At 33.2% G+C, this 27,917-nt stretch overlaps 1 protein-coding gene across 2 annotated transcripts in view; it reads left to right on the plus strand.

Annotated features, from left to right (window-relative positions):
• Window positions 1–27,917, plus strand: part of LOC134844276 (centrosomal protein of 70 kDa-like) — a 92,291-nt gene that overhangs the window by 35,615 nt on the left and 28,759 nt on the right. For both annotated transcript variants that reach the window (XM_063860878.1, XM_063860879.1), the window contains 2 exons: window positions 1,067–1,216; window positions 1,539–1,682. In XM_063860878.1, coding sequence (XP_063716948.1) covers window positions 1,067–1,216; window positions 1,539–1,682 — 294 coding nt within the window. The remainder of the gene's footprint in view (window positions 1–1,066; window positions 1,217–1,538; window positions 1,683–27,917) is intronic.

Below are 27,917 nucleotides of genomic sequence, written 5' to 3' on the forward strand. Positions count from 1 at the left end.
GGGGTTGTGGTTTTGTCAGGAAGAAGTATTGACATGCTCGATTAACTGCCGAAGTGCATCATACATATTATTGCATTGATGAATGCACTTAGGTATATCTGCATTTTTTCATTTGTTCAAATGAAGTTCATTTGCTAAAAGCTAGGCTAATTGCACTTTTTAAGTACGGATGTGGAAGTTGCGCAAAAACCTGATCGATTACTAGTTTCGAAAGTGGATTTCGTTTTTTAGATTTCCCTGCTAAATACAAAGTTTGCCCATTGATTCAGTTTTCTTAATTGGGTCAGTTTTAAAAAAAAAGTGCCAATCATTAACATTTCTTGAAACTCAAAGAGCTTCAACGTCATATATATTTGTTCGACTTTTGCTGATTAACATTTTTTCAACTGTATGTTGGCTTTGTCAAGAGTAATGAACGTTGTGAATTTTCTTATATAGGTCTTGTGATATTTTTGTTTTCTCCTAGAAAAAAGTTGTGCATTCATACATATTAATACAGATGTGCATTCATACAGATGTGCATTCATACATATTAATGCATTTGTGAATGCACTTAGGTATATATGCACTTTTGAGTTCAATTGAAATCCATTTACTAAAAGTTACTTAAATAGCACTCTTTCAAATACAAACCTGGAAATGGCGCGAAAAAACGTGAACACTTTTTACTTTCGAAAGTGGAATTTAATTTTTAAGACTAATGAATGTAGTGAGTACTCTTATATAGGTCTTGCTGATAGGAAAAAGTCTTAGAGTTTGTTCAATTTCAATTTTTCGGGTTTTGACTCGTGATTTCTTTCAGTGCATTTCCATTGCTAAAAGTAAGGTAAACTCCACTATCGAAAAACGTGATCGACTTCTTATTTCGAAAATGGAATTTAAGTTGCAGATTTCCCAAGTTGCGAAATATAAATTTTACTTATTACTCCAGTTTTCTGAAATTGGGTAAATTTTACCAAAAATATGTCGCTAATACATTGTTTAGAAATTCAAAGAGCTTTGAGGCCTTCTATTTTTTTCGAAATTCAAGAGCTGAGATTGTAAAAAAAACGTTCTGCATTTTTAGTTCATCCAGGAGGTGACTGAAATCACGAGTGACACCTCACTCCCCTCCACCCTCACGCAGGGCAACAAGAGGGAGGCACAGGCGAGGAGGACATACAACACAGTCACCCACACTCTCAGACTGTGGGTACAGGAACTCAAGGCCATACAGGTGAGAATATCATCACAGGAGTCATGCCACAGGGGCTATTTTCCGCCCCCCCCCCCCCAGATTTGTAAAACTATTCCAACTGTGCCATATTGCATTGAAAGTTTGTATGGTGAACAAACTATCGTGAAATTTGTTTCTTCGAATAACAAAATAATGTGTTTGGGCATCACACGTAAAACAAAAACAACTATCAAAAGAGACATTTTGAAATAGGGGCAGAAAATGTAAAAGTGCCTGGAAAAACACTTAAATTGTTCATGTAGATTGAGTTCAATTTGAATCTTGGAAGAGTCTAGACTGTCCCCTTTTTGTTTCTCTCTAGACCCTGTACCAGTCAGTGACTCATCTGGTGTCTACTGTGATGCCGACTGAAAAGATTCTGCCACTCTCTGCTGATTTGTCCGTCTCAGACCTCATCAATTACGTAGACTCCATCACGCAGCAAAACAACAAACAACTCCAGCTGGTTAGTTAATTGGAGTTAGCTCTCAAGAAAGCTACACATGTTAAACTAAAAAGTGTTCGATCATAATATTCCCAGCATTGCGTTGTGCATAAATGAAAGATTTTACTTTATTGCTTATTGGCATTGCCCTTGTTATTATTGAAACTGTGTTGGGAATTATTTAGCATGAATTAAAAACGCCTATATTGTACCCTGATGTTATAGAGTTGAAGTATTGTAAATCCTGCTTTATGGAAAGGGATGGAAAGCTAAGTTCTGTCAAGTTATTTGAGACAAGAAACTTACCCTAACATCTAGTGTGCTTCATATTATATTGAAGTCTCACAGTTTCCTGCTTTCTTGTGTAGAAAACTGTTTTTCCAGTTTTAAAGGAACGAAAGCTAAATAAGCTTCAGCAAGACGAGAGTAAGATGATAATCTTGCCTGGTTGTGTGGTACATTAATTGAGATAGTTTCGATACTGCATATTTAAAAAAAGTTTTAACAGTGCTTGCTATCACATTTAAAAATCTTTGTTAAAAATTCGCCTAACTTAGTTTGTGACCAGAAAACATACTCTGCCAGCTATTCTGCTTCACGTTTTAGTGAAATGTCGACTTTTAGGCTTTCTTGTGTAGAAAACTGTTTGTCACAGTTCTCAAGGAATGAAAGCAAAACAATACTGAACTAAACGAGGCTGTGATGATAATCTTGCCTTGTTTTGTTGTACATTAATGAAATTAGTTGCGGTAGTGCATTCTGTCTAAATGGGGGGCCTAGTAAATTAGACGAAAAGTAAATTAGACGTGACCAACAAAAACGAATTTAGACGTCGATGCAAAATTACAAATACGGGAAATTAGACGTAATTGTATTGTTTGTGTCTGAAATTTGTTTACCGACTACAATTAACTTTCGTTCAGCTTTCTGTATAACTTATGCATTTCAAAAATGTTTTATAATTTTGAAATTAACATTTTATAAATCAATTGAGATAAATATTTGGATATGCAATGGGATCATATATTATTTTTGTAATTATGGAAACTTGTTTTAAGCAATAAGTTTTGTTAGCTCTTTGCTTTCCGTCTAAAATGCTAGTTTTGCAAAAACAATTTAACGTCTAAATTCGATTTTGTTGGTCACGTCTAATTTGCTTATCGTCTAATTTCATAACCCCCCTAAATAGAAATCTGTCTTTAAATGTTTTCAGCGGCTATGAAGGCAATTATTTGCGGGTCAGAAAGTTAAAAACCATTTGTGGGCTACAGGCTCGGTTCATCAATTTACTTTCAATTTTTTTAAAGAAAATAATTTCAGAAAAAGCAAGTAATCTCCACATATACAAGTGTACATGACCAATTTGGACCAGTTTTGTTGTACATAAATCAAGTTCGTTTCTATAGTGCTTGATTTTTCCCGTAGAAGTCTATCAAAAACCCGGGATGAAAAACTAGCTACTATTGAGTGATCTGAGACCAATAGGTATGCCATGCCAGCTATTATGCTTTATATTTTATTTACGTTTCGACGTTTTCTGCTTAAAACTGTTTTTCAGTCTTCAAAACAGAAGAGCTGAAAAATCTCAAGCTAGACGAGGTATAGATGATCATCTTGCCCGGATGTTCTGTACATTAGTTAGTGTAGTTTCGATATCGCCTGCATTTCAATTGTAAATATGTGGGAGCATTTGTGAGTAGCGGATTTAGGGGGGCAGGCGCCCCCCCCCCCCCCCCCCTCAGGAATTTGACCCCCTGACGACCCAAAGGTTGCCCCCTTTGTACTATTTTGAGATATCTATTTTTGGCTGACTCACCTTAAAAGTTTTCTAAAGGCGCCTTCGGCGCCAATATATTTTAATTTTGAGGGGGGAGCAAGCGCCGAAAAAACGCAATTTTTGGTCGAAATTTTCCAAAAATTGCCTAAAAACGCCTTTTTTTGCGTTTTTCAAACATTTGCTTGCGGCGCAGAAATTTTTGTCAAATTAGAGTCTTTATTGTGGTTTGGGAGAGCTCAGAAAATCAATATGGTCGGCGTAAAAAAAGGTCGACAAAATTTTCAATTTTTTTTGAAAATTCGCCCCCCCCCCCCCCTTGAGAAATTCCTAGATCCGCGGCGCCTGGTGCTTGCTTTCTCATTTGGAACTCTATTGTTTTCTTTCCAGGTATGAACAATTGAGTTGTATCGCTGTTTTTGAAAACACATTATGTACCCTGCCACCATTGTGCTTCACATTTGACTGAAGTTATGACTCTCCCTGCATTCTTGTGCATAAAACTGTTAGTCACATTTTTCAAGGAACGAAAGCGAAAGACATTTAAATTAGACGAGGCTGACTTGAGTAATTTTCCAGGTTGTGTTGTACTTAAATCTGTTTTATATTTTTATGCGGGCTTCATTTAAGCTTTCTCAACATTATTTTTGCATGTTTAACAAAAGAATTTTTTTACATTTAAGCTTTATCGTATATTGCAATGGTTGAGAATTTTTTCTTGATTTTCCAGTTTGAATTCAGTGTTCATTTACGGAGTATAAATTAAGCAACCCAATAGTTGGCTGCTTTCAAGGTTTACCCAGGGGTTGCAATTTTGGCCACGAATTATCAATGCCCAAATGTTGTTGGCTTACGAGATACGACGATTATGGTGATTTTTGTTATTCAAAAATATCCAGAAAACTTTATATAAAGTATTTCACAAAATTTGAAATTCCGATCACTGGCCGGGTGCAGTCAGAGTTTTCTCATAGATTACGAATCGTGCCTCTAAGTGCGGCTGCTGGTTTCCAGATGTGAAGTTTTATGTGATTTTTTTCAGAAAACCCAAATTAAGTTTTCTTTAAAATTTGGAATTACTAACCCTGTGTTTGTATAAATGTTACTCTGTTTATCTGTTTTGAAATGTTATTTTAAATTTTGTTTTAAGTTTTGTTATTTTATGTTAATTTAAATGTTCATCTGTTTTGAAAGTTCTCAAAAACCGTAAATCTGATTGTTTAGGAAAAATTGTAGTTCAGAAATTTTTTGAACCTGTTTTTGTTTTTATTTGTGTAGAAAAATAATATGAACATTAAACGATAAACAATCTTTTAACACACAAGCGAAATTTGGTGAAATAGCCAGTGCTGTAGTACATATTTTTTGTACTACATAAGTTAAATGCGTTTCTCTAGAGCTTGCTTTCTGATGTAGCGATCTACATCAGAAATGTGCAAGATGATTGAATGAAAGTTTACTGCTGTTTTTGTTTGTGTTGGAAAATAATATCAGCAGTAAACGCTACGCAATATTTTAACACACAGGTGTAATTTGGTGAAATAACCAGTGATGTACTACATAAGTTAAATGCGTGTCTTTAGAGCTAGCTTTCTGATGTAGCGATCTCATCTAAAAAATCAGATATGGAAAGCCAAGTAATTTTGAATTACTTGAAAGCACTTTTTTTACCCTGCAATCTATTATGCTTCTTCGTAGAACTTATGTTGTTTCCTGCTTTCTTCTGATTTAGGCGAGGGTAAGACGATAATCTTACCTGGTTGTGTTGTACATAAATCAATGTTTTTTCTATTGTTATTTTTCAAATGGTAATTGCTTCTAAATGTTTTCGAAATTGTAAACCAACCTGTTTTTTTTTCGGAGCAATTGCAGTTCAGAAATTTAATAAACCAGTAAATTTGCAACATAATTCAATCAAAAATTATTTTAGTTTTGGTTTGTGTTGACAAATAATAAAAGCAGTAAACGCTAAATCTATTATATATTTAAATGCGGGCTTCACTATCTCGCCATGTTTAAGCTTTTTCAACGTATTATTTTTACATGTTTAAGCTATATTGTATATTGCAATGGTTAAGAATTTTTTTTCGATTTTCAATTTGATTTTAGTGGTTATTTTACCGAGTTTAAATTCAACAGCCCAATATTGAATTAGGGGTTGCGAATTTGGCCTCCAGTTTTGAATGCCCGAATCATTTTACTTAACGAGATAAGACGATTTTTGAGATTTTTTCAAAAATTTTCAGAAATTTCAAACAACAAAATATTTACAAAACTTGAAGTTCATAACCCTGTAATTGGGTACTGTCAGAGTACTATCAAGGATTGCAAATCTTGCCTCCAAATATGACTGCTCAAATCCTTATAGTTTTCGAGATATGACGTTTTTTGTGATTTTTTCAAGTTTTCAGAAAATTTAAATAAAATTTTTTTCAAAATTTGAAAGTCGCAACCTTGTAGTTGGGCGCTGTCAGAGTACTATCAAGGATTGCGAAACTTGCCTCCAAATATGGTTGCTCAACTCTTTGTAGTTTTCGAGATGTGACATTTTTTGTGATTTTTATTTGTGATTTTTATTTATTTTTTTCGCAAGTTTTGAAATTCCCAGCCCTGTAGTTGGGTATTGTCAGAGTACTATCAAAGATTGCGAATCTTGCCTCCATGACTGCTCAAGTCCTTGTAGTTTTGAGTTATGATGTTTTTTGTGATTTTTTTCAAAAATTTTCAGAAAATTTTATTTAAATCTTTCTCAAAATTTGAAATTTCCAACCTTGTAGTTGGGTTCTATCAGAGTAGTCTAAAGAGTTAAAAATGTTGCCTCCAAATATGACTGTTCAAATCCTTGTAGTTTTCGAGATATGACGTTTTTTGTAATTTTTTCAAAAAAATCAGAAAACTTCTATTAATTTTTTTTTTTCGCAAAATCTGATTTTCCCAACCCTGTAGTTGGGTCCTGTCAGAGTTCTCTCAAAGATTGCGAATCTTATCTCCAAATATGGCTGCTCAATTTATTGTAGTTTTCGAGATATGACGTTTTTTGTGATTTTTCCATCAATTTTCGGAAAACGTAAATTATCGTTTTTTAAAAATCTGAAATTCCCAACCCTGCAGTTAGGTCCTATCAGAGTACTCTCAAGGATTGCGAATCTTGCTTCCAAATATGACTGCTCAGTTTTTTGTAGTTTTGAGATGTGACGTTTTTGTGATTTTTTTCAAAATTTTCAGAAAGTTAAAATTAATTATTTTTCAAACTTTGAAATTCCAAACGCTATAATTCGGTGTTGTCAGGGTACTCTAAAGAGTGCAAATCTTGCCATATGTGACTGCTAAACGCGACTGCTCAATTGCTTTTAGTTTCCGAGATATGACGTATTCCATGGCGTCTCAAAATCTTGCCTCTTAATATGAATGCTCAAATCTTTTTAGTTTCCGAGATAAGGCATTTTTTTTTTTTCAATTTTTTTTTTCGGGAAACTTAGGTTGAAAAAATTCACAAAATTTTGAATTCCTAACCCTTTAGTAGGGTGCTCTCAGGGACTCTCAGTGGTTGCATATCTGGCCTCCAAATTTCTCCAGAGGCCCATTAAATTTTCAAGACGGCGCTTTTAAAATGGGAATTAAAAAAAATTTAAAAGGTTCGAAATTACCAACCCTGTAATTGGGTGCAGTCAGAGTACACTTAAAGTTTGCAGATGTTGTTTCCATTATATGCGGTTTTTCGAAGCACCGGAGGTGCGTTAAACGCTAGTAATCAATTAACACACTGGCGTATTTTGATGAATTAACCAGTGCTGTATTCTATATATATGTTAAATTCGTTTCTTTAGAGCTTGCTCTCTGAGGTAGCGATCTCGTTTTAAAAATCTGATTTGGAATGCCAGGTAATTTGAAATATTTGAAACCACATTTTTACCCTGCAATCTATGCTTCTGGTAGAACTTACGTTGTTTCCTGCTTTCATTTGTAGAAAACTGTTTTTCACAGTTTTCAAGGAAAGAAAGCTAAAAAAAATCCTGAACTAGACGCGGGTAAGACGATAATCTTACCTGGTTGTGTTGTACATAAATCTATGTTTTTTTTCTTGTGCTTGTTCTAATGGTAATTGCTTCTAAATGTTTTCGAAACTGTAAACCTGCTTGATTCGGATTAATTGCAGTTCAGAAATGTATTAAACTAGTAAATTTGCGACATGATTGAATCAAAATTTTTTTACTTTTGTTTCTGTTGAAAAATACTATAAGCAGTCAACGCTAAACAGTCTTTCAACTCAGTCGTATTTTGGTGAAATAACCAGTGCGGTAGTTTATAAAGTTAAATGCGTTTGTTTAGAGCCTGCTTTCTGGTGTAGCGATCTGATTTTAAAAATCAGGTTTGGAAAGCGAGGTAATTTTGATTCATTTGAAACCACATTTTTTAAACCCTGCAATCTATTATGCTTCTTTGTAGAACTTATGTTGTTTCCTGCTTTTTTCTGTAGAAAATTGTTTTCCACAGTTGTCAAGGAACGAAAGTAAATAATTCTGAAATAGACGATGGTAAGGCGATATTTTTACCTGGTTGTGTTGTACATAAAGCAATGTTTTTTTTTTCGATTGTGCTTGTTCAAATAGTAATTGCTTCTAAATGTTTTCGAAACTGTAAACCTATTTGTTTCGGAGCAATTGCAGTTCAGAAATTTATTAAACCAGTAAATGTGCAAGATGATTGAATGAAAATTTACTGCTGTTTTTGTTTGTTGGAAAATAATATCAGCAGCAAACGCTACACAATATTTTAACACACAGGTGTAATTTTGTGAAATAACCAGTGATGTACTACATAAGTTAAATGCGTTTTTTTAGAGCTTGCTTTCTGATGTAGCGATCTCATTTAAAAAGGCAGATTTGGAAAGCCAGGTAATTTTGATTTATTTGAAACCTAAATTTTTTACCTTGCAATCTATTAGGCTTCTCTGTAGAACTTACGTAGTTTCCTGATTTCTTGTGTAGAAAACTGTTTTTCACTGTTTACAAGGAACGAAAGCTAAACAATCCTGAACTAGACGAGGGTAAGACGATAATCTTTACCTGGTTGTGTTGTACATAAACAATGTTTTTTCGATTGTGCTTGTTCAAATGGTAATTGCTTCTAAATTTTTTCGAAACTGTAAACCTGTTTGTTTTGGAGCAATTGCAGTTCGGAACTTTATTAAACCAGCAAATAAGCAACATGATTCAATCGAATTTTACCTTTGTTTTTGTTGAAAAATAATATAAGCAGTAAACCTTACACTATCTCTTAACACAGACGTAGTTTGATGAAATAACCAGTACTGTAGTACATAAGTTAAATGCGTGTCTTATTAGCTTGTTTTCTGATGTAACGATCTTTTTTAAAAAATCAGATCTGGAAAGCCAGGTAATTTTGAATTATTTGAAACCACATTTTTTACCCTGCATTCTTTTATAATTTTTTAAAGAACTTATGTTGTTTTCTGCTTTCTTGTGTAGAAATTTGTTCACTCCTGTGTGTTGTTTTTTAAACCTGTTATTGTGATGCATGGTTCGTTCATCATTTTATTTCTGTTTTTGTTTGGGTAGAAAAATAATATGAACAGCTAACGCTTGCTTTCTGATGTAGCGATCTCATTTTAAAAAAAATTAGATTTGAAAAGCCAGGTAATTTTGATTTGTTTGAAACCTCAATTTTTCACCTTGCAATCTATTATGCTTCTTTGTAGAACTAACGTAGTTTCCTGATTTCTTGTGTAGAAAACTGTTTTTTGCAGTTCTCAAGGAACGAAAGCTAAACAAACCTGAACTAGACGAGGGTAATACAATCTTACCTGATGTGTTGAACATAAACAATGTTTTTTCGATTGTGCTTGCTCAAATGGTATTTGCTTCTAAATAATTTCGAAACTGTAGACTTGTTTGTTTCGGAGCAATTGCAGTTCAGAACTTTTTTAAACCAGCAAATATGCAACATGATTCAATCGAATTTTACTTTTGTTAATGTTGAAAAATAGTATAAGCAGTAAACCCTACACTATTTCTTAACACACAGTCGTAGTTTGGTGAAATAACCAGTGCTGTAGTACATAAGTTAATTGCGTTTCTTGAGAGCTTGCTTTCTGATGTAGCTATTTTGTCTAAAAATCAGATTTGGAAAGCCAGGTAATTTTGAGTTAATTGAAACCACATTTTTTTAAACCCTGCAATCTTTTATGCTTCTTTGTAGAACCTATGTTGTTTCCTGCTTTTTTTGTGTAGAAAACTTTTTTTCACAGTTTTCAAGGAACGAAAGTAAATAATCCTGAAATAGACGATGGTAAGACGATATGTTTACCTGGTTGTGTTGTACATAAAGCAATGTTTTTTTTTCGATTGTGCTTGCTCAAATGGTAATTTCTTCTAAATGTTTTCGAAACCAACTATGTTCGTTTCGGAGCAATTGCAGTTCAGAAATTTTTTAAACCAGTAAATGTGCAAGATGATTGAATGAAAATTTACTGCTGTTTTTGTTTGAGTTGGAAAATAATATCAGCAGTAAACGCTACACAATATTTTAACACACAGGTGTAATTTTGTGAAATAACCAGTGATGTACTGCATAAGTTAAATGCGTTTCTTTAGAGCTTGCTTTCTGATGTAGCGATCTCATTTTAAAAATTAGAATTGGAGAGCCAGGTATTTTTGATTTATTTGAAACCTCAATTTTTTACCTTGCAATCTATTATGCTTCTTTGTAGAACTTACGTTGTTTCCTGATTTCTTGTGTAGAAAACTGTTTTTTACAGTTTTCAAGGAACAAAAGCTAAACAATCCTGAACTAGACGAGGGTAATACAATCATACCTGATGTGTTGAACATAAACAATGTTTTTTCGATTGTGCCTGTTCAAATGGTAATTGCTTCTAAATAGTTTCGCACCTGTAAACCTGTTTGTTTCGGAGCAATTGCAGTTCAGAATGTTTTAAACCAGCAAATGTGCAACATGGTTCAATCGAATTTTACTTCTGTTTTTGTTGAAAATTAAAATAAGCAGTAAACCTTACACTATCTCTTAACACACAGACGTAGTTTGATGAAATAACCAGTGCTGTAGTACATAAGTTAAATGCGTGTCTTATGAGCTTGATTTCTGATGCAACGATCTCTTTTGAAAAATCAGATCTCGAAAGCCAGGTATTTTTGAATTATTTGCAACCACATTTTTACCCTGCATTCTATTATGCTTTTTTTTAGAACTTCTTTTGTTTCCTGCTTTCTTGTGTAGAAAACTGTTCACGCCTGTGTGTTGTTTTTTAAACCTGTTATTGTGCTTCATGGTTGGTTCATCTTTTTATTTCTGTTTTTGTTTGGGTAGAAAAATAATATGAACAGCTAACGCTAAACACTCTTTCATTACACAAGCGTAACTTGGTGAAATGACCAATGCTGTAGTACAAGTTAAATGCGTTTCTTGAGATTTTGCTTTCTAATGCAGCTATCTCATCTAAAAAATCAGATTTGGAAAGCCAGGTAGTTTTGAATTAATTGAATCCACATTTTTTACCCTGCAATTTTATGCTTCTTTGTAGAACTTATGCTGTTTCCTGCTTTCTCGTGTAGAAAACTGTTTTTAACAGTTTTCAAGGAACGAAAGCTAAACAATCCTTAGCCAGACGATAATCGTACCTGGTTCTGTTCTACATGAATCAATGTTTTTTCGATTGTGCTTGCTCAAGTGTTATTTGCTTCTAAATAATTTCGAAACTAAACCTGTTTTGTTTCGGAGCAATTGAAGTTCAACACTTTATTAAACCAGCAAATGTGCAACATGATTCAATCGAATTTTACTTTTGTTAATGTTGAAAAATAATATAAGCAGTAAACCCTACACTATCTCTTAACACACAGTCGTAGTTTGGTGAAATAACCAGTGCTGTAGTACGTAAGTTAAATGCGTTTCTTGAGAGCTTGCTTTCTGATGTAGCTATCTCATCGAAAAAATTTGATTTGGAAAGCCAGGTAATTTTGAGTTAATTGAAACCACATTTTTTTAACCCTGCAATATTTTATGCTTCTTTGTAGAACTTATGTTGTTTCCTGCTTTTTTTGTGTAGAAAACTGTTTTTCACAGTTTTCAAGGAACGAAAGTAAATAATCCTGAAATAGACGATGGTAAGACGATATGTTTACCTGGTTGTGTTGTACATAAAGCAATGTTTTTTTTCGATATGCTTGTTCAAATGGTAATCGCTTCTAAATGTTTTCGAAACTAAACATGTTTTTTTTTCGGAGCAATTGCAGTTCAGAAGTTTTTTAAACCAGTAAATGTGCAACATGATTGAATGAAATATTACTGCTGTTTTTGTTTGTGTTGGAAAATATTATCAGCAGTAAACGCTACACAATACTTTAACACACAGGTGTAATTTGGTGAAATAACCAGTGATGTAGTACATAAGTTAAATGCGTTTCTTGAGATTTTGCTTTCTAATGTAGCTATCTCATCTAAAAAATCAGATTTGGAAAGCCAGGTAGTTTTGAATTAATTGAATCCACATTTTTTACCCTGTAATTTTATGCTTCTTTGTAGAACTTATGCTGTTTTCTGCTTTCTCGTGTAGAAAACTGTTTTTAACAGTTTTCAAGGAACGAAAGCTAAACAATCCTGAGCTAGACGATAATCTTACCTGGTTGTGTTGTACATGAATCAATGTTTTTTCGATTGTGCTTGCTCAAATGGTATTTGCTTCTAAATAATTTCGAAACTGTAAACCTGTTTTGTTTCGGAGCAATTGCAGTTCAACACTTTTTTAAACCAGCAAATGTGCAACATGATTCAATCGAATTTTACTTTTGTTAATGTTGAAAAATAATATAATCAGTAATCCCTACACTATCTCTTGTTCGTGTTGAAAATTAATTTAAGCAGTAAACGCTACACAATCTCTTAACACACAGTCGTTGTTTGGTGAAATAACCAGTGCTGTAGTACATAAGTTAAATGCGTGTCTTAAGAGGTTGATTTCTGAAGTTAGATCTCTTTAAAAATAAGGTTTGGAAAGCGAGGTAGTTTGGAATTATTTGAAACCACATTTTTTTACCCTGCAAACTTATGCTTCATTATAGAACTTATGTTGTTTCCTGCTTTCTTGTGTAGAAAACTGTTTTTCACAGTTTTCAAGGAACGAAAGTTAAACAATCCTGAACTAGACGAGGGTAAGACGATAATCTTACCTGGTTGTGTTGTACATGAATCAATGTTTTTTCGATTGTGCTTGCTCAAATGGTAATTGCTTCTAAATAATTTCGAAACTGTAAACCTGTTTTGTTTCGGAGCAATTGCAGTTCAACACTTTATTAAACCAGCAAATGTGCAACTTGATTCAATCGAATTTTACTTTTGTTTATGTTGAAAAATAATATAAGCAGTAAACCCTACACTATCTCTTAACCCACGGTCGTAGTTTGGTGAAATAATCATTGCTCTATTACATAAGTTAAATGCGTGTCTTAAGTGCTTGATTTCTGATGTTACGATCTCTTTTTAAAAATCAGATTTGGAAAGCCAGGTTTTTTTGAATTATTTGCAACCAAATTTTTTACCCTGCATTCTATTATGCTTTTTTAGAACTTATGTTTTTTTCCTGCTTTCTTGTGTAGAAAACTGTTTTTCACAGTTTTCAAGGAACGAAAGCTAAACAATCCTGAACTAGACGAGGGTAAGACGATAATCTTACCTGGTTGTGTTGTACATGAATCAATGTTTTATCGATTGTTCTTGCTCAAATGGTAATTGCTTCTAAATAGTTTCGAAACTGTAAACCTGTTTGTTTCGGAGCAATTGAAGTTCTGATCTTTATTAAATCAGCAAATGTGCAACATGATTCAATCGAATTTTTGTATTTGTCCCTGTTGAAAAATAATATAAGCAGTAAACGCTACACAATCTCTAAACACGCTGTCGTTGTTTTGTGAAATAACCAGTGCTGTAGTACATAAGTTAAATGCGTGTCTTAAGAGGTTGATTTCTGAAGTTAGATCTTTTTTTTAAAATCAGGTTTGGAAAGCGAGGTAGTTTGGAATTATTTGAAACCACATTATTTTATCCTGCAAACTATTATGCTTCATTATAGAACTTATGTTGTTTCCTGCTTTCTTGTGTAAAAAACTGTTTTTCACAGTTTTCAAGGAACGAAAGCTAAACAATCCTGAACTAGACGAGGGTAAGACGATAATCTTACCTGGTTGTGTTGTACATGAATCAATGTTTTTTCGATTGTGCTTGCTCAAATGCTAATTGCTTCTAAATAATTTCGAAACTGTAAACCTGTTTTGTTTCGGAGCAATGGCAGTTCAACACTTTATTAAACCAGCAAATGTGCAACATGATTCAATCGAATTTTACTTTTGTTTATGTTGAAAAATAATATAAGCAGTAAACCCTACACTATCTCTTAACCCACAGTCGTAGTTTGGTGAAATTACCAGTGCTCTATTCGGAGCAATTGCAGTTCAGAAGTTTTTTAAACCAGTAAATGTGCAACATGATTGAATGAAATATTACTGCTGTTTTTGTTTGTTGGAAAATATTATCAGCAGTAAACGCTACACAATACTTTAACACACAGGTGTAATTTGGTGAAATAACCAGTGATGTAGTACATAAGTTAAATGCGTTTCTTGAGATTTTGCTTTCTAATGTAGCTATCTCATCTAAAAAATCAGATTTGGAAAGCCAGGTAGTTTTGAATTAATTGAATCCACATTTTTTACCCTGTAATTTTATGCTTCTTTGTAGAACTTATGCTGTTTTCTGCTTTCTCGTGTAGAAAACTGTTTTTAACAGTTTTCAAGGAACGAAAGCTAAACAATCCTGAGCTAGACGAGGGTAAGACGATAATCTTACCTGGTTGTGTTGTACATGAATCAATGTTTTTTCGATTGTGCTTGCTCAAATGCTAATTGCTTCTAAATAATTTCGAAACAGTAAACCTGTTTTGTTTCGGAGCAATGGCAGTTCAACACTTTATTAAACCAGCAAATGTGCAACATGATTCAATCGAATTTTACTTTTGTTTTTGTTGAAAAATAATATAAGCAGTAAACCCTACACTATCTCTTAACCCAGAGTCGTAGTTTGGTGAAATTACCAGTGCTCTATTACAAGTTAAATGCGTGTTTTAAGTGCTTGGTTTCTGATGTTACGATCTCTTTTTAAAAATCAGATTTGGAAAGCCAGGTTTTTTGAATTATTTGCAACCAAATTTTTTACCCTGCATTCTATTATGCTTTTTTTAGAACTTATGTTTTTTCCTGCTTTCTTGTGTAGAAAACTGTTTTTCACAGTTTTCAAGGAACGAAAGCTAAACAATCCTGAACTAGACGAGGATAAGACGATAATCTTACCTGGTTGTGTTGTACATGAATCAATGTTTTTTCGATTGTGCTTGCTCAAATGTTATTTGCTTCTAAATAGTTTCGAAACTGTAAAACTGTTTGTTCCGGAGCAATTGCAGTTCAGAAATATATTAAACGAGTAAATATGCAATATGATTCCGTCAAAATTTACTTTTGTTTTTGTTTGTGTTGAAAAATACTATAAGCAGTGAACGCTTAACAATCTTCTAACACACAGGCGTAATTTGGTGAAATAACCAAGGCTGAGTTACATCAATTGAATGCAATTCTTTAGAGCTTGCTTTCTGATGTGGCGATCTGATTTTAAAAATCAGGTTTGGAAAGCTAGTTAGTTTGGAATTATTTGAAACCACATTTTTTTTACGCTGCAAACTTTTCTGCTTCATTAAAGAACTTAATTTTTTTCTGCTTTCTTGTGTAGAAAACTGTTTTTCCTTGTTTTCATGGAACGAAAGCTAAACAATCCTGAACTAGACGATAGTAAGATGATTATTTTAACTGGTTAAATAGTACGTAAATCAATGTTTTATTTCGATTGTTCTTGTTCAAATGGTAATTGCTTCTAAATGTTTTCGAAACTAGAAACCTGTTTGTTTCGGAGCAATTGCAGTTCAGAACTTTATTAAACCAGCAAATGTGCAACATAATTCAACCGAATTTTACTTTTGTTTTTGTTGAAAATTAATATAAGCAGTAAACCTTACACTATCTCTTAACACACAGACGTAGTTTGATGAAATAACCAGTGCTGTAGTACATAAGTTAAATGCGTGTCTTATGAGCTTGATTTCTGATGCAACGATCTCTTTTAAAAAATCAGATCTGGAAAGCCAGGTATTTTTGAATTATTTGCAACCACATTTTTTACCCTGCATTCTATTATGCTTTTTCTAGAACTTCTTTTGTTTCCTGCTTTCTTGTGTAGAAAACTGTTCACGCCTGTGTGTTGTTTTTTAAACCTGTTATTGTGCTTCATGGTTGGTTCATCTTTTTATTTCTGTTTTTGTTTGGGTAGAAAATTAATATGAACAGCTAACGCTAAACACTCTTTCATTACACAAGCGTAACTTGGTGAAATGACCAATGCTGTAGTACATAAGTTAAATGCGTTTTTTGAGGTTTTGCTTTCTAATGCAGCTATCTCATCTAAGAAATCAGATTTGGAAAGCCAGGTAGTTTTGAATTAATAGAATCCACATTTTTACCCTGCAGTTTTATGCTTCTTTGTAGAACTTATGCTGTTTCCTGCTTTCTCGTGTAGAAAACTGTTTTTAACAGTTTTCAAGGAACGAAAGCTAAACAATCCTTAGCTAGACGATAATCTTACCTGGTTCTGTTTTACATGAATCAATGTTTTTTCGATTGTGCTTGCTCAAATGGTATTTGCTTCTAAATAATTTTGAAACTAAACCTGTTTTGTTTCGGAGCAATTGCAGTTCAACACTTTATTAAACCAGCAAATGTGCAACATGATTCAATCGAATTTTACTTTTGTTAATGTTGAAAAATAATATAAGCTGTAAACCCTACACTATCTCTTAACACACAGTCGTAGTTTGGTGAAATAACCAGTGCTGTAGTACATAAGTTAAATGCGTTTCTTGATAGCTTGCTTTCTGATGTAGCTATCTCATCTAAAAAATTAGATTTGGAAAGCCAGGTAATTTTGAGTTAATTGAAACCACATTTTTTTCTAACCCTGCAATCTTTTATGCTTTGTAAAACTTATGTTGTATCCTGCTTTTTTTTGTGTAGAAAACTGTTTTTCACAGTTTTCAAGGAACGAAAGTAAATAATCCTGAAGTAGACGATGGTAAGACGATATGTTTACCTGGTTGTGTTGTACATAAAGCAATGTTTTATTCGATTGTGCTTGTTCAAATGGTAATCGCTTCTAAATGTTTTCGAAACCAAACATGTTTGTTTCGGAGCAATTGCAGTTCAGAAATTTTTTAAACCAGTAAATGTGCAACATGATTGAATGAAATATTACTGCTGTTTTTGTTTGTGTTGGAAAATATTATCAGCAGTAAACGCTACACAATATTTTAACACACAGGTGTAATTTGGTGAAATAATCAAAGATGTAGTACATAAGTTAAATGCGTTTCTTGAGATTTTGCTTTCTAATGTAGCTATCTCATCTAAAAAATCAGATTTGGAAAGCCAGGTAGTTTTGAATTAATTGAATCCACACTTTTTATCCTGCAATTTTATGCTTCTTTGTAGAACTTATGCTGTTTTCTGCTTTCTCGTGTAGAAAATTGTTTTTCACAGTTTTCAAGGAACGAAAGCTAAACAATCCTGAACTAGACGAGGGTAAGACGATAATCTTACCTGGTTGTGTTGTACATGAATCAATGTTTTTTCGATTGTGCTTGCTCAAATGGTAATTGCTTCTAAATAATTTCGAAACTGTAAACCTGTTTTGTTTCGGAGCAATTGCAGTTCAACACTTTATTAAACCAGCAAATGTGCAACATGATTCAATCGAATTTTACTTTTGTTTATGTTGAAAAATAATATAAGCAGTAAACCCTACACTATCTCTTAACCCACGGTCGTACTTTGGTGAAATAACGAGAGCTCTAATACATAAGTTAATTGCGTGTCTTAAGTGCTGGATTTCTGATGTTACGATCTCTTTTTAAAAATCAGATTTGGAAAGCCAGGTTTTTTTGAATTATTTGCAACTAAATTTTTTACCCTGCATTCTATTATGCTTTTTTTAGAACTTATGTTTTTTCCTGCTTTCTTGTGTAGAAAATTGTTTTTCACAGTTTTCAAGGAACGAAAGCTAAACAATCCTGAACTAGACGAGGGTAAGACGATAATCTTACCTGGCTGTGTTGTACATGAATCAATGTTTTTTCGATTGTGCTTGCTCAAATGGTAATTGCTTCTAAATAGATTCGAAACTGTAAACCTGTTTGTTTCGGAGCAATTGAAGTTCTGAACTTCATTAAACCAGCAAATGTGCAACATGATTCAATCGAATTTTACATTTGTTCGTGTTGAAAAATAATATAAGCAGTAAACGCTACACAATCTCTTAACACGCTGTCGTTGTTTTGTGAAATAACCAGTGCTGTAGTACATAAGTTAAATGCGTGTCTTAAGAGGTTGATTTCTGAAGTTAGATCTTTTTTTAAAAATCAGGTTTGGAAAGCGAGGTAGTTTTTGAAACCACATTTTTTTAACCTGCAAACTATTATGCTTCATTATAGAACTTATGTTGTTTCCTGCTTTCTTGTGTAGAAAACTGTTTTCCACAGTTTTCAAGGAACGAAAGCTAAACAATCCTGAACTAGACGAGGGTAAGACGATAATCTTACCTGGTTGTGTTGTACATGAATCAATGTTTTTTCGATTGTGCTTGCTCAAATGGTAATTGCTTCTAAATAATTTCAAAACTGTAAACCTGTTTTGTTTCGGAGCAATTGCAGCTCAACACTTCATTAAACCAGCAAATGTGCAACATGATTCAATCGAATTTTACTTTTGTTTATGTTGAAAAATAATATAAGCAGTAAACCCTACACTATCTCTTAACACACGGTCGTACTTTGGTGAAATAACCAGTGCTCTATTACATAAGTTAATTGCGTGTCTTAAGTGCTGGATTTCTGATGTTACGATCTCTTTTTAAAAATCAGATTTGGAAAGCCAGGTTTTTTTGAATTATTTGCAACTAAATTTTTTACCCTGCATTCTATTATGCTTTTTTTAGAACTTATGTTTTTTCCTGCTTTCTTGTGTAGAAAATTGTTTTTCACAGTTTTCAAGGAACGAAAGCTAAACAATCCTGAACTAGACGAGGGTAAGACGATAATCTTACCTGGTTGTGTTGTACATGAATCAATGTTTTTTCGATTGTGCTTGCTCAAATGGTAATTGCTTCTAAATAATTTCGAAACTGTAAAGCTGTTTTGTTTCGGAGCAATTGCAGTTCAACACTTTATTAAACCAGCAAATGTGCAACATGATTCAATCGAGTTTTACTTTTGTTTATGTTGAAAAATAATATAAGCAGTAAACCCTACACTATCTCTTAACCCACGGTCGTACTTTGGTGAAATAACCAGTGCTCTATTACATATGTTAATTGCGTGTCTTAAGTGCTGGATTTCTGATGTTACGATCTCTTTTTAAAAATCAGATTTGGAAAGCCAGGTTTTTTTGAATTATTTGCAACTAAATTTTTTACCCTGCATTCTATTATGCTTTTTTTAGAACTTATGTTTTTTCCTGCTTTCTTGTGTAGAAAATTGTTTTTCACAGTTTTCAAGGAACGAAAGCTAAACAATCCTGAACTAGACGAGGGTAAGACGATAATCTTACCTGGCTGTGTTGTACATGAATCAATGTTTTTTCGATTGTGCTTGCTCAAATGGTAATTGCTTCTAAATAGATTCGAAACTGTAAACCTGTTTGTTTCGGAACAATTGAAGTTCTGAACTTCATTAAACCAGCAAATGTGCAACATGATTCAATCGAATTTTACATTTGTTCGTGTTGAAAAATAATATAAGCAGTAAACGCTACACAATCTCTTAACACGCTGTCGTTGTTTTGTGAAATAACCAGTGCTGTAGTACATAAGTTAAGTGTGTGTCTTAAGAGGTTGATTTCTGAAGTTAGATCTTTTTTTAAAAATCAGGTTTGGAAAGCGAGGTAGTTTTTGAAACAACATTTTTTTAACCTGCAAACTATTATGCTTCATTATAGAACTTATGTTGTTTCCTGCTTTCTTGTGTAGAAAACTGTTTTCCACAGTTTTCAAGGAACGAAAGCTAAACAATCCTGAACTAGACGAGGGTAAGACGATAATCTTACCTGGCTGTGTTGTACATGAATCAATGTTTTTTCGATTGTGCTTGCTCAAATGGTAATTGCTTCTAAATAGATTCGAAACTGTAAACCTGTTTGTTTCGGAGCAATTGAAGTTCTGAACTTTATTAAACCAGCAAATGTGCTACATGATTCAATCGAATTTTACATTTGTTCGTGTTGAAAAATAATATAAGCAGTAAACGCTACACAATCTCTTAACACGCTGTCGTTGTTTTGTGAAATAACCAGTGCTGTAGTACATAAGTTAAATGCGTGTCTTAAGAGGTTGATTTCTGAAGTTAGATCTTTTTTTAAAAATCAGGTTTGGAAAGCGAGGTAGTTTTTGAAACCACATTTTTTAAACCTGCAAACTATTATGCTTCATTATAGAACTTATGTTGTTTCCTGCTTTCTTGTGTAGAAAACTGTTTTCCACAGTTTTCAAGGAACGAAAGCTAAACAATCCTGAACTAGACGAGGGTAAGACGATAATCTTACCTGGTTGTGTTGTACATGAATCAATGTTTTTTCGATTGTTCTTGTTCAAATGGTAATTGCTTCTAAATGTTTTCGAAACTAGAAACCTGTTTGTTTCGGAGCAATTGCAGTTCAGAACTTTATTAAACCAGCAAATGTGCAACATAATTCAACCGAATTTTACTTTTGTTTTTGTTGAAAATTAATATAAGCAGTAAACCTTACACTATCTCTTAACACAGAGACGTAGTTTGATGAAATAACCAGTGCTGTAGTACATAAGTTAAATGCGTGTCTTATGAGCTTGATTTCTGATGCAACGATCTCTTTTAAAAAATCAGATCTGGAAAGCCAGGTATTTTTGAATTATTTGCAACCACATTTTTTACCCTGCATTCTATTATGCTTTTTTTAGAACTTCTTTTGTTTCCTGCTTTCTTGTGTAGAAAACTGTTCACGCCTGTGTGTTGTTTTTTAAACCTGTTATTGTGCTTCATGGTTGGTTCATCTTTTTATTTCTGTTTTTGTTTGGGTAGAAAATTAATATGAACAGCTAATGCTAAACACTCTTTCATTACACAAGCGAAACTTGGTGAAATGACCAATGCTGTAGTACATAAGTTAAATGCGTTTTTTGAGGTTTTGCTTTCTAATGCAGCTATCTCATCTAAGAAATCAGATTTGGAAAGCCAGGTAGTTTTGAATTAATAGAATCCACATTTTTTACCCTGCAGTTTTATGCTTCTTTGTAGAACTTATGCTGTTTTCTGCTTTCTCGTGTAGAAAATTGTTTTCCACAGTTTTCAAGGAACGAAAGCTAAACAATCCTGAACTAGACGAGGGTAAGACGATAATCTTACCTGGTTGTGTTGTACATGAATCAATGTTTTTTCGATTGTTCTTGTTCAAATGGTAATTGCTTCTAAATGTTTTCGAAACTAGAAACCTGTTTGTTTCGGAGCAATTGCAGTTCAGAACTTTATTAAACCAGCAAATGTGCAACATAATTCAACCGAATTTTACTTTTGTTTTTGTTGAAAATTAATATAAGCAGTAAACCTTACACTATCTCTTAACACAGAGACGTAGTTTGATGAAATAACCAGTGCTGTAGTACATAAGTTAAATGCGTGTCTTATGAGCTTGATTTCTGATGCAACGATCTCTTTTAAAAAATCAGATCTGGAAAGCCAGGTATTTTTGAATTATTTGCAACCACATTTTTTACCCTGCATTCTATTATGCTTTTTTTAGAACTTCTTTTGTTTCCTGCTTTCTTGTGTAGAAAACTGTTCACGCCTGTGTGTTGTTTTTTAAACCTGTTATTGTGCTTCATGGTTGGTTCATCTTTTTATTTCTGTTTTTGTTTGGGTAGAAAATTAATATGAACAGCTAACGCTAAACACTCTTTCATTACACAAGCGAAACTTGGTGAAATGACCAATGCTGTAGTACATAAGTTAAATGCGTTTTTTGAGGTTTTGCTTTCTAATGCAGCTATCTCATCTAAGAAATCAGATTTGGAAAGCCAGGTAGTTTTGAATTAATAGAATCCACATTTTTTACCCTGCAGTTTTATGCTTCTTTGTAGAACTTATGCTGTTTTCTGCTTTCTCGTGTAGAAAATTGTTTTCCACAGTTTTCAAGGAACGAAAGCTAAACAATCCTGAACTAGACGAGGGTAAGACGATAATCTTACCTGGTTGTGTTGTACATGAATCAATGTTTTTTCGATTGTTCTTGTTCAAATGGTAATTGCTTCTAAATGTTTTCGAAACTAGAAACCTGTTTGTTTCGGAGCAATTGCAGTTCAGAACTTTATTAAACCAGCAAATGTGCAACATAATTCAACCGAATTTTACTTTTGTTTTTGTTGAAAATTAATATAAGCAGTAAACCTTACACTATCTCTTAACACAGAGACGTAGTTTGATGAAATAACCAGTGCTGTAGTACATAAGTTAAATGCGTGTCTTATGAGCTTGATTTCTGATGCAACGATCTCTTTTAAAAAATCAGATCTGGAAAGCCAGGTATTTTTGAATTATTTGCAACCACATTTTTTACCCTGCATTCTATTATGCTTTTTTTAGAACTTCTTTTGTTTCCTGCTTTCTTGTGTAGAAAACTGTTCACGCCTGTGTGTTGTTTTTTAAACCTGTTATTGTGCTTCATGGTTGGTTCATCTTTTTATTTCTGTTTTTGTTTGGGTAGAAAATTAATATGAACAGCTAACGCTAAACACTCTTTCATTACACAAGCGAAACTTGGTGAAATGACCAATGCTGTAGTACATAAGTTAAATGCGTTTTTTGAGGTTTTGCTTTCTAATGCAGCTATCTCATCTAAGAAATCAGATTTGGAAAGCCAGGTAGTTTTGAATTAATTGAATCCACATTTTTTACCCTGCAGTTTTATGCTTCTTTGTAGAACTTATGCTGTTTCCTGCTTTCTCGTGTAGAAAAGTGTTTTTAACAGTTTTCAAGGAACGAAAGCTAAACAATCCTTAGCTAGACGATAATCTTTCCTGGTTCTGTTTTACATGAATCAATGTTTTTTCGATTGTGCTTGCTCAAATGGTATTTGCTTCTAAATAATTTTGAAACTAAACCTGTTTTGTTTCGGAGCAATTGCAGTTCAACACTTTATTAAACCAGCAAATGTGCAACATGATTCAATCGAATTTTACTTTTGTTAATGTTGAAAAATAATATAAGCAGTAAACCCTACACTATCTCTTAACACACAGTCGTAGTTTGGTGAAATAACCAGTGCTGTAGTACATAAGTTAAATGCGTTTCTTGATAGCTTGCTTTCTGATGTAGCTATCTCATCTAAAAAATTAGATTTGGAAAGCCAGGTAATTTTGAGTTAATTGAAACCACATTTTTTTCTAACCCTGCAATCTTTTATGCTTTGTAGAACTTATGTTGCATCCTGCTTTTTTTTGTGTAGAAAACTGTTTTTCACAGTTTTCAAGGAACGAAAGTAAATAATCCTGAAGTAGACGATGGTAAGACGATATGTTTATTTGGTTGTGTTGTACATAAAGCAATGTTTTATTCGATTGTGCTTGTTCAAATGGTAATCGCTTCTAAATGTTTTCGAAACCAAACATGTTTGTTTCGGAGCAATTGCAGTTCAGAATTTTTTTAAACCAGTAAATGTGCAACATGATTGAATGAAATATTACTGCTGTTTTTGTTTGTGTTGGAAAATATTATCAGCAGTAAACGCTACACAATATTTTAACACACAGGTGTAATTTGGTGAAATAATCAGTGATGTAGTACATAAGTTAAATGCGTTTCTTGAGATTTTGCTTTCTAATGTAGCTATCTCATCTAAAAAATCAGATTTGGAAAGCCAGGTAGTTTTGAATTAATTGAATCCACCTTTTTTATCCTTCAATTTTATGCTTCTTTGTAGAACTTATGCTGTTTTCTGCTTTCTCGTGTAGAAAATTGTTTTTCACAGTTTTCAAGGAACGAAAGCTAAACAATCCTGAACTAGACGAGGGTAAGACGATAATCTTACCTGGTTGTGTTGTTCATGAATCAATGTTTTTTCGATTGTGCTTGCTCAAATGGTAATTGCTTCTAAATAATTTCGAAACTATAAACCTGTTTTGTTTCGGAGCAATTGCAGTTCAACACTTTATTAAACCAGCAAATGTGCAACATGATTCAATCGAATTTTACTTTTGTTTATGTTGAAAAATAATATAAGCAGTAAACCCTACACTATCTCTTAACCCACGGTCGTACTTTGGTGAAATAACCAGTGCTCTATTACATAAGTTAATTGCGTGTCTTAAGTGCTGGATTTCTGATGTTACGATCTCTTTTTAAAAATCAGATTTGGAAAGCCAGGTTTTTTTGAATTATTTGCAACTAAATTTTTTACCCTGCATTCTATTATGCTTTTTTTAGAACTTATGTTTTTTCCTGCTTTCTTGTGTAGAAAATTGTTTTTCAGAGTTTTCAAGGAACGAAAGCTAAACAATCCTGAACTAGACGAGGGTAAGACGATAATCTTACCTGGCTGTGTTGTACATGAATCAATGTTTTTTCGATTGTGCTTGCTCAAATGGTAATTGCTTCTAAATAGATTCGAAACTGTAAACCTGTTTGTTTCGGAGCAATTGAAGTTCTGAACTTCATTAAACCTTCAAATGTGCAACATGATTCAATCGAATTTTACATTTGTTCGTGTTGAAAAATAATATCAGCAGTAAACGCTACACAATCTCTTAACACGCTGTCGTTGTTTTGTGAAATAACCAGTGCTGTAGTACATAAGTTAAATGCGTGTCTTAAGAGGTTGATTTCTGAAGTTAGATCTTTTTTTAAAAATCAGGTTTGGAAAGCGAGGTAGTTTTTGAAACCACATTTTTTTAACCTGCAAACTATTATGCTTCATTATAGAACTTATGTTGTTTCCTGCTTTCTTGTGTAGAAAACTGTTTTCCACAGTTTTCAAGGAACGAAAGCTAAACAATCCTGAACTAGACGAGGGTAAGACGATAATCTTACCTGGTTGTGTTGTACATGAATCAATGTTTTTTCGATTGTGCTTGCTCAAATGGTAATTGCTTCTAAATAATTTCAAAACTGTAAACCTGTTTTGTTTCGGAGCAATTGCAGCTCAACACTTCATTAAACCAGCAAATGTGCAACATGATTCAATCGAATTTTACTTTTGTTTATGTTGAAAATTATAAACCTTTTTTACCACATTTTTCTTACCCTCCAAACTATTATGCTTCATTTTAGAACGTATGTTGTTCCTGCTTTCTTGTGTAGAAAACTGTTTTTCACAGTTTTCAAGGAACGAAAGCTAAACAATCCTGAACTAGACGAGGGTAAGACGATAATCTTACCTGGTTGTGTTGTACATGAATCAATGTTTTTCCGATTGTGCTTGCTCAAATGGTAATTGCTTCTAAATAGTTTCGAAACTGTAAACCTGTTTGTTTCGGAGCAATTGCAGCTCCAAAACTGTAAACCTGTTTGTTTCGGAGCAATTGCAGTTCAGAATTTTTTAAACCAGCAAATGTGCAACATGGTTCAATCGAATTTTACTTTTGTTTGTGTTGAAAAATAATATAAGCAGTAAACCTTACACTATCTCTTAACACAGTCATTGTTTGGTGAAATAACCAGTGCTGTAGTACTTAAGTTAAATGCGTTTCTTGTGAGCTTGCTCTCTGATGTAGCTATCTCATCTGAAAAATGAGATTTGGAAAGCCAGGTAATTTTGAATTAATTGAATCCACGTTTTTTACCCTGCAATCTTATGCTTCTTTGTAAAGCTTATGCTGTTTCCTGCTTTCTTGTGTAGAAAACTGTTTTTTTTCACAGTTTTCAAGGAAAGAAAGCTAAACAATCCTGAACTAGACTAGGGTAAGACGATAATCTTACCTGGTTGTGTTGTACATGAATGAATGTTTTTTCGATTGTGCTTGCTCAAATGGTAATTGCTTCTAAATAATTTCAAAACTGTGAAATTGTTTGTTTCGGAGCAATTGCATCTCAGAAATCTATCAAACCAGTAAAATGTGCAAGACGATTCAATCAAAATTTACTTTTGTTTTAGTTTGTGTTGAAAAAAAATAAATAAGCAGTAAACGCTACACAATCTTTTAACACAATGGCGTAGTGTGGTGAAATAACCAGTGCTGTACTAATTAAGTTAAGTGCGTTTGTTTAGAGCTTGCTTTCTGATGTAGCGATCTCATTTAAAAAATCAGATTTGGAAAGCCAGGTAATTTTGAATTATTTGAAACCACATTTTTTTACCCTGCAAACTATTATGCTTCATTTTAGAATTTATGTTATTCCTGCTTTCTTGTGTAGACAACTGTCTTTCACTGTTTTCAAGGAACGAAAGCTAAAAAATCCTGAACTGGACGATGGTAAGAGGATTATTTTACCTGATTGAGTTGTACATGAATCAATGTTTTTTCGATTGTGCTTGCTCAAATGGTAATTGCTTCTAAATAATTTCGAAACTGTAAACCTGTTTGTTTCGGAGCAATTGCAGTTCAGAACTTTATTAAACCAGCAAATTTGCAACATGGTTCAATCGAATTTCACTTTTGTTCGTGTTGAAAAATAATATAAGCAGTAAACCCTAAACAATCTCTTAACACGCTGTCGTTGTTTTGTGAAATAACCAGTGCTGTAGTACATAAGTTAAATGCGTGTCTTAAGAGGTTGATTTCTGAAGTTAGATCTTTTTTTTAAAATCAGGTTTGGAAAGCGAGGTAGTTTGGAATTATTTGAAACCACATTTTTTAACCTGCAAACTATTATGCTTCATTATAGAACTTATGTTGTTTCCTGCTTTCTTGTGTAGAAAACTGTTTTCCACAGTTTTCAAGGAACGAAAGCTAAACAATCCTGAACTAGACGAGGGTAAGACGATAATCTTACCTGGTTGTGTTGTACATGAATCAATGTTTTTTCGATTGTGCTTGCTCAAATGGTAATTGCTTCTAAATAATTTCGAAACTGTAAACCTGTTTGTTTCGGAGCAATTGCAGTTCAGAACTTTATTAAACCAGCAAATTTGCAACATGGTTCAATCGAATTTCACTTTTGTTCGTGTTGAAAAATAATATAAGCAGTAAACCCTAAACAATCTCTTAACACGCTGTCGTTGTTTTGTGAAATAACCAGTGCTGTAGTACATAAGTTAAATGCGTGTCTTAAGAGGTTGATTTCTGAAGTTAGATCTTTTTTTAAAAATCAGGTTTGGAAAGCGAGGTAGTTTTTGAAACCACATTTTTTTAACCTGCAAACTATTATGCTTCATTATAGAACTTATGTTGTTTCCTGCTTTCTTGTGTAGAAAACTGTTTTCCACAGTTTTCAAGGAACGAAAGCTAAACAATCCTGAACTAGACGAGGGTAAGACGATAATCTTACCTGGTTGTGTTGTACATGAATCAATGTTTTTTCGATTGTGCTTGCTCAAATGGTAATTGCTTCTAAATAATTTCGAAACTGTAAACCTGTTTGTTTCGGAGCAATTGCAGTTCAGAACTTTATTAAACCAGCAAATTTGCAACATGGTTCAATCGAATTTCACTTTTGTTCGTGTTGAAAAATAATATAAGCAGTAAACCCTAAACAATCTCTTAACACGCTGTCGTTGTTTTGTGAAATAACCAGTGCTGTAGTACTTAAGTTAAATGCGTTTCTTGTGAGCTTGCTCTCTGATGTAGCTATCTCATCTGAAAAATCAGATTTGGAAAGCCAGGTAATTTTGAATTAATTGAATCCACGTTTTTTACCCTGCAATCTTATGCTTCTTTGTAAAGCTTATGCTGTTTCCTGCTTTCTTGTGTAGAAAACTGTTTTTTTTTTCACAGTTTTCAAGGAAAGAAAGCTAAACAATCCTGAACTAGACTAGGGTAAGACGATAATCTTACCTGGTTGTGTTGTACATGAATGAATGTTTTTTCGATTGTGCTTGCTCAAATGGTAATTGCTTCTAAATAATTTCAAAACTGTGAAATTGTTTGTTTCGGAGCAATTGCATCTCAGAAATCTATCAAACCAGTAAAATGTGCAAGACGATTCAATCAAAATTTACTTTTGTTTTAGTTTGTGTTGAAAAAAAATAAATAAGCAGTAAACGCTACACAATCTTTTATTACAATGGCGTAGTGTGGTGAAATAACCAGTGCTGTACTAATTAAGTTAAGTGCGTTTGTTTAGAGCTTGCTTTCTGATGTAGCGATCTCATTTAAAAAATCAGATTTGGAAAGCCAGG

The sequence above is a fragment of the Symsagittifera roscoffensis genome, chromosome 4 (assembly GCF_963678635.1).
Source record: "Symsagittifera roscoffensis chromosome 4, txSymRosc1.1, whole genome shotgun sequence".
Lineage (NCBI taxonomy): Eukaryota > Metazoa > Xenacoelomorpha > Acoela > Convolutidae > Symsagittifera > Symsagittifera roscoffensis.